The sequence below is a fragment of the Chroicocephalus ridibundus genome, chromosome 10 (genome assembly GCF_963924245.1).
Source record: "Chroicocephalus ridibundus chromosome 10, bChrRid1.1, whole genome shotgun sequence".
Classification (NCBI taxonomy): domain Eukaryota; kingdom Metazoa; phylum Chordata; class Aves; order Charadriiformes; family Laridae; genus Chroicocephalus; species Chroicocephalus ridibundus.
In genome coordinates this window covers 19790474-19795441 of record NC_086293.1, presented here as the reverse complement: position 1 = coordinate 19795441, position 4968 = coordinate 19790474, and the positions used below count along the sequence as shown (strand labels likewise).

Sequence of the window (4968 nt, the reverse complement as noted above, 5' to 3'; positions counted from 1 at the left end):
GCAGCGCTTCCGCCTGGCCCCGCGCGGCTGCCGTAGCGCTTCCGCCGCCGCTTCCGCCTCAGGCGCCGGGTCGGGCCGGGCCGGGCCCCGGGCAGGTAGGAGGTGGTGGCGGGGCCGGGGGTTGCGGTGGGGGCCGGCGGGCTCCTCGGGGAGGGCTGCCCGGTGGGGAAGGAGCTGCCCGGCCCGGCCCGGCCTGGCCTCCGCCGTGCACCGAGCTCTGGGCTGCCCGCGGCGCCGGGACCCCCCGTGGCGGGCCGCTCCCTCCCGCCGGTCGCCGCTTGTGGCTGAGGTGAGGCCGGTGTCGCTGCCCGGGCCTGTGCGTGGCTAGTAGAGGCGGTGGCGGTCTGGTCTGTAGGGAGTCGGGGGCACAGGCCGGTAGCCCTGGGGGCGGTGGAAGAGCCCCTCCGGCCGGGAAGGGATCGGTCATGTGGAAAAAACAGACTTTTCTCCCCTCAGGCGTGAGAAGTGGAACTGTGAGTGTGTGGCGGCATGTCGGAAACTGTTTCTACGTTTTGGCAGTGACAAAAGAGACTGCTACAAAATGACAGGACCTATAAAAGCTAGTCTTATTCGCCACCAGTGCCCGGTGTGTGCAGCAGCTGGGGTGTAAACCTTTAGAAAGAATATTTGTCAATGACTGCAGGCAGAGGACACTCGTTTTCTCACAAGGGAAGCAAGAGGGGGATGAGGCATGTTATCTCAGATGAAGCTTTCATAATTGTCTCAGGTCCTATTAGCCCAGACTGAGATGACTGTCTGCAGTCTGTTTGCAACTGTCCACATAAAAATTCTTCTAAAAATCTCAACTTTCTCTTTCTGCTGTATTCCTTAATAGCTTGAATATTTGGTAAAACTCTTCATGTAGTGCAATTAAAAGAGGGAAATCTTGCTGTGTAGAACAAAGTTGAGCTGAGGTTTTAGTACATGGCCTGCAACACAGAATAAGCGTTGTAATGGTAAAACACATGAGTGATGCTGGAAGGAGAGAGAACTTACTTCATTTCCATGCTCTTACCATGATCTACCATATTATTATGCATATAAACCAACTGGTAAGATTTTCGCAGTGCTCTTTGGTGTTATTACTGTTTGTTAGAGTATGCATAACAGGCAAGAACCAGTGGCGTTCAGAATCAGTAGTCAGCTAAAAGCTGATAAAAAATGTCTTCCAGTAGGAAGAATCCTCTTGTGGATCTGTCCACATATGTGATGTCATTAGCCACCCAAAATTAATGTGGAAGACTGTTTTAAAATCATTTTTAAAAAGCAGCAACTATCAAGCTTTCTCAATAACCCATGTTCTTATATTATGTTAGTCAAACTCTAATATAGTCATACTAAAACTTCATATAAAACCTTATTCGAAAGTTTTCCTGTTCACAGTTTTTAGAGGAATGTACTCAGTAGAAAATTAACGTCTTATTTACAAATCAGTAGACGATAAACCATAGCTACCAATCTGTTTTTGCAGTGTAAGCAAGAATTTTAAGTGCATTTTAAAATGCAGCTAGTGGGCATTCACTAGCTGATAATCTTGTGGCTCTTCCTTATGTTTTGCTTTTGTAGGCAGTCTAATGAGAATACTTATGTTCAGCACTTCTGTGTTTTCTCTTTGGCTTTTCTATTTTTGTCTTTGCATTCTTCTACTAGTCTTTGTGTATCTGTGAAGCGTAAGATAGAGGCAATGATCAAGCCTCGCTTCTTTTCTTGTCAAGATTTTTTTTTTCCCCTCTCTGTCTTTTTTCTTTTTCTGTTCTTTTGCAGAATTGTTAGTACCTGTGACATGGTACACCAAACTCAAGTGTGAACACAGAAGGCAAAATTTCATATGGCAGTCACTTCTGTGCCAAAGCATTAAATTACTTTGAAGCTACTCCTGTTGGTACTGGGTCTGCACGTGATCACTATTCATGCAGTGCATGACTTAGTAATCAAGAAGCATGGTGGGAGTACTTACTAACAAGAGAAAAGCAGGAATCTGTGGCAGAACTGCACTTTATTGAAAATTGTGGAAAGTTCTCTAGGTAAGTAGTGGTGTAAAACTAGCGATGGTTTAGCCATTCTTGAATTTTATTGTTTTGGTACATGCGTAGTTTTAAGAGGTATTAATCAGATGTACTTCAATAACTTTTCTTTTTTGTCTTCATCCTTATAGCACTTTTATTTAGTGATTAAATTCAAGACATGGGGCCAATGAAGTACAAGTCAAGTGTGTCCTCGGTGTCATGTAGTCTGCAATATCACCATTCTTTGGTAAAGTGGAGTCCAAAAATGAATTTACACATAGTGCGGACTTACTGCTCATCATCACCTAAGAGGCCTGAAGCCAAGTCTGCAATAGAAATGGCCATCGGTCTTTTTAATCGTCTGACCGAAGCTGGGACCGTTATGGGAAAAAACTCTCTTCAAAAAATGTCTGCAACATGCAAGAGTTGGTGGGACAGATATGAAGAGTTTGTTGGAATTAATGAAGTTCGGGAGGCTCAGGGAAAAGTGACAGAGGTAAACACGGAGATAATGTGGAAATTTAAAAATCTTGACTTAAGCTATATGAAGCATAAACATTGTCTGTGAGGTAAAAAAAAAAGAGCCTCCAAGGAGAATGATGCCTTTTTACTGCTTTAACTGTTTATGTAGATGCTGTGAGCGTTCTAATCTGTGCATGTTAGTAAATATAGCTTATCCCTTAAATTGAAATGGAGTGTGGTTTGTTTTGTTGGGTTTTTTCCCCCCCAAAATAATGTATTTAGTTATTTAGATCTGTCTGGTAATAAGTCTCTAAAATAAATACTCTTTCTTCTCAGGCTGAAAATGTCTTTATGGTAGCTCGAGGGATAGTACGAGAGGCTCGTGAAAACGTAGAAGCCCAACAGATTAAACTGAAGGAAATTCGGGACCGCTTAGACAGGGTCTCTCGGGATGACACCCAATATTTAGAACTGGCTACTCTGGAACACAGGATGCTGCAGGTAATTTGTTGGTACTTGAGCACTGGCAAATACAATGAAAATTTGTGTGCTTTGCCTCCATCACTAGTGACTGATTTTGCAGATGCAGTTCAGTTCTGAAGTCAATTTCTGATGATACTTGTTTTAGTTAATTACTACAGATTAGTTGATCTGCTAAGCAAATTGTCTATATTAATGCTAAAATAGGGCAGTAAGTTTTGGGAAAAAAGCTGAAGATGGTGAGCCTAGAAGGTCGAGTGGTGATGTATAGATGAGTAGCTGACAAAAAGCTGGGATTCAGTGAAACACACACTCAGAAGAATGAGAGTAATTCTGGGAGGTGCAGTTAGCTGACAGGCTCACCGCTAGCAAATGCAGCAATTACTTTGCTAAAACAGTGGAATTTTACTGCAGGAAAATAACCAGAAAACCTTCCACCTTGGCTGAGATAAAATGGCTTACAAAAGGACCTGCCATGCTGAAGCCAGTGAGAAGGGAGAAAGGGAGGACATTTGTCTGTGAGCAGGCTAAGAAAGAGAAGGCAGAGGAATTGGAAGTGTGTCCGTTCATGAGATGAACCTATCCAAGATATCCTTTCCAGTCCCATTTAAGGGCTTTAGAACTGAAAGGAAGAAATGTGGTAGAAGTAGTGTTTGGAGAAGTAAGCAGGGCCAAAAAAGTGAACATTATGGGGAGAGAACGACTTTCCCCACTTATATACCTTTTCTGTCATCAGCATGTGACAGATTCTTGTGCAGGGGATCTTCAGCTGTAATTCTTGATGACCTTTTCCATTTCTCAGTTTTGACTTAAAATGATGTCTCACTGATTTAAGTAGGATTAATAAAGAAAATCCCACATTAAAAGGAAAATTTCTGAGGCAGAACTAATGGATGTTCTTAATTTCCATTCCTTCATCTTCACTGGGGTTCTGGGGTGAGGTGGGGGTTTTTTTTAGTATATACTTTTTAGCTTCATATTATACATTCTCCTCCAAATCACTGTGTTTCTTGCAGGAAGAGAAGAGGTACCGAGCTGCATATTTAAATGCAGAAGAATCTGAGAGAGAAAAATTCTCTCTCTTCTCTGCAGCTGTAAGGGAAAGCCATGAGAAAGAGCGAACAAGAGCTGAAAAAACAAAGAACTGGTCTATTATTGGTTCTGTTCTGGGAGCCATTATAGGTGTTCTTGGTTCCACCTATGTTAATCGAGTAAGGCTGCAAGAACTAAAAGTCTTGGTGCTTGAAGCACAGAAGGGCCCAATAAATCTGCAAGAAGCCATCAAAGAACAGGCCTCCAGTCATTACTTACAGCAGAAGGATCTCAGTGACGTCATAGCAGACCTGAAAAATGTGCTGCAAACAAGGACATCCCAGGAAATAAAAGAAAGTGCTCTGTTAACTAGAGAAGGCAGGAATGACTCCATAAAAATAGATTCTCTTTTAATTCCTTTAAACGAACAGCTAAACTACACTAAACAAGTCAGTTCATGTCTAGGGAGTTTACAAGAGCAGTTGAACAGTCTGCAGGCAAGTATAGCGCAAATGATTTCTGAGATGCAGAGTGTTAAGCTTGCGGTCCATTCTAGACCTATGGAAAGAGTGACACCGAGGTCTTCAGCAGAGGGTAAGGGCCAGGCTTCTGCCGTGAGAGATGTGATTTTAGAATTGTGTGATACCGAGCGGAGACTGGAAGCACAAATCAAGAGAAATTCTATTTACAGCACTGCATTGACATGTGCTATGTTTGCTATTACTCTGCCAGTACTCTATATTATACTTAAAGGGAACTGATCTCTAATTAATTGCCACAATTTACTAGATTAATAAAAGTAAACTTGCACTCTAAGTACTTAGAGTACAAGTCCAAATAAAGTTGTGTTAGCATTTCTCGTTATGCTTTCTCCTGTATATTTGGAAAACTTGTAAAGACTTAGTCCATCTATCGCTGCAGGCTCCATGTTAACAGTCTTTGTCATACATTGTGGTTTTTATCTCCGCAAGTAAAGCAATCCACAGTT

At 42.6% G+C, this 4968-nt stretch overlaps 1 protein-coding gene across 4 annotated transcripts; it reads left to right on the top strand.

Annotated features, from left to right (window-relative positions):
* On the top strand, positions 1 to 4968 carry CCDC51 (coiled-coil domain containing 51). 4 transcript variants are annotated; one of them, XM_063347796.1, is made up of 5 exons: positions 1 to 95; positions 1765 to 2024; positions 2156 to 2502; positions 2805 to 2969; positions 3965 to 4968. In XM_063347796.1, exons 3-5 carry the CDS (start codon positions 2185 to 2187, stop codon positions 4739 to 4741), a joined length of 1260 nt encoding a protein of 419 aa, XP_063203866.1. In that variant the 5' UTR covers positions 1 to 95; positions 1765 to 2024; positions 2156 to 2184; the 3' UTR covers positions 4742 to 4968. The 4 variants fall into 4 exon arrangements, with proteins under 4 accessions (XP_063203866.1, XP_063203862.1, XP_063203865.1 ...); XM_063347792.1 differs by having other exon boundaries at positions 52 to 95; positions 457 to 2024; XM_063347795.1 differs by lacking the exon at positions 1 to 95 and adding an exon at positions 102 to 289.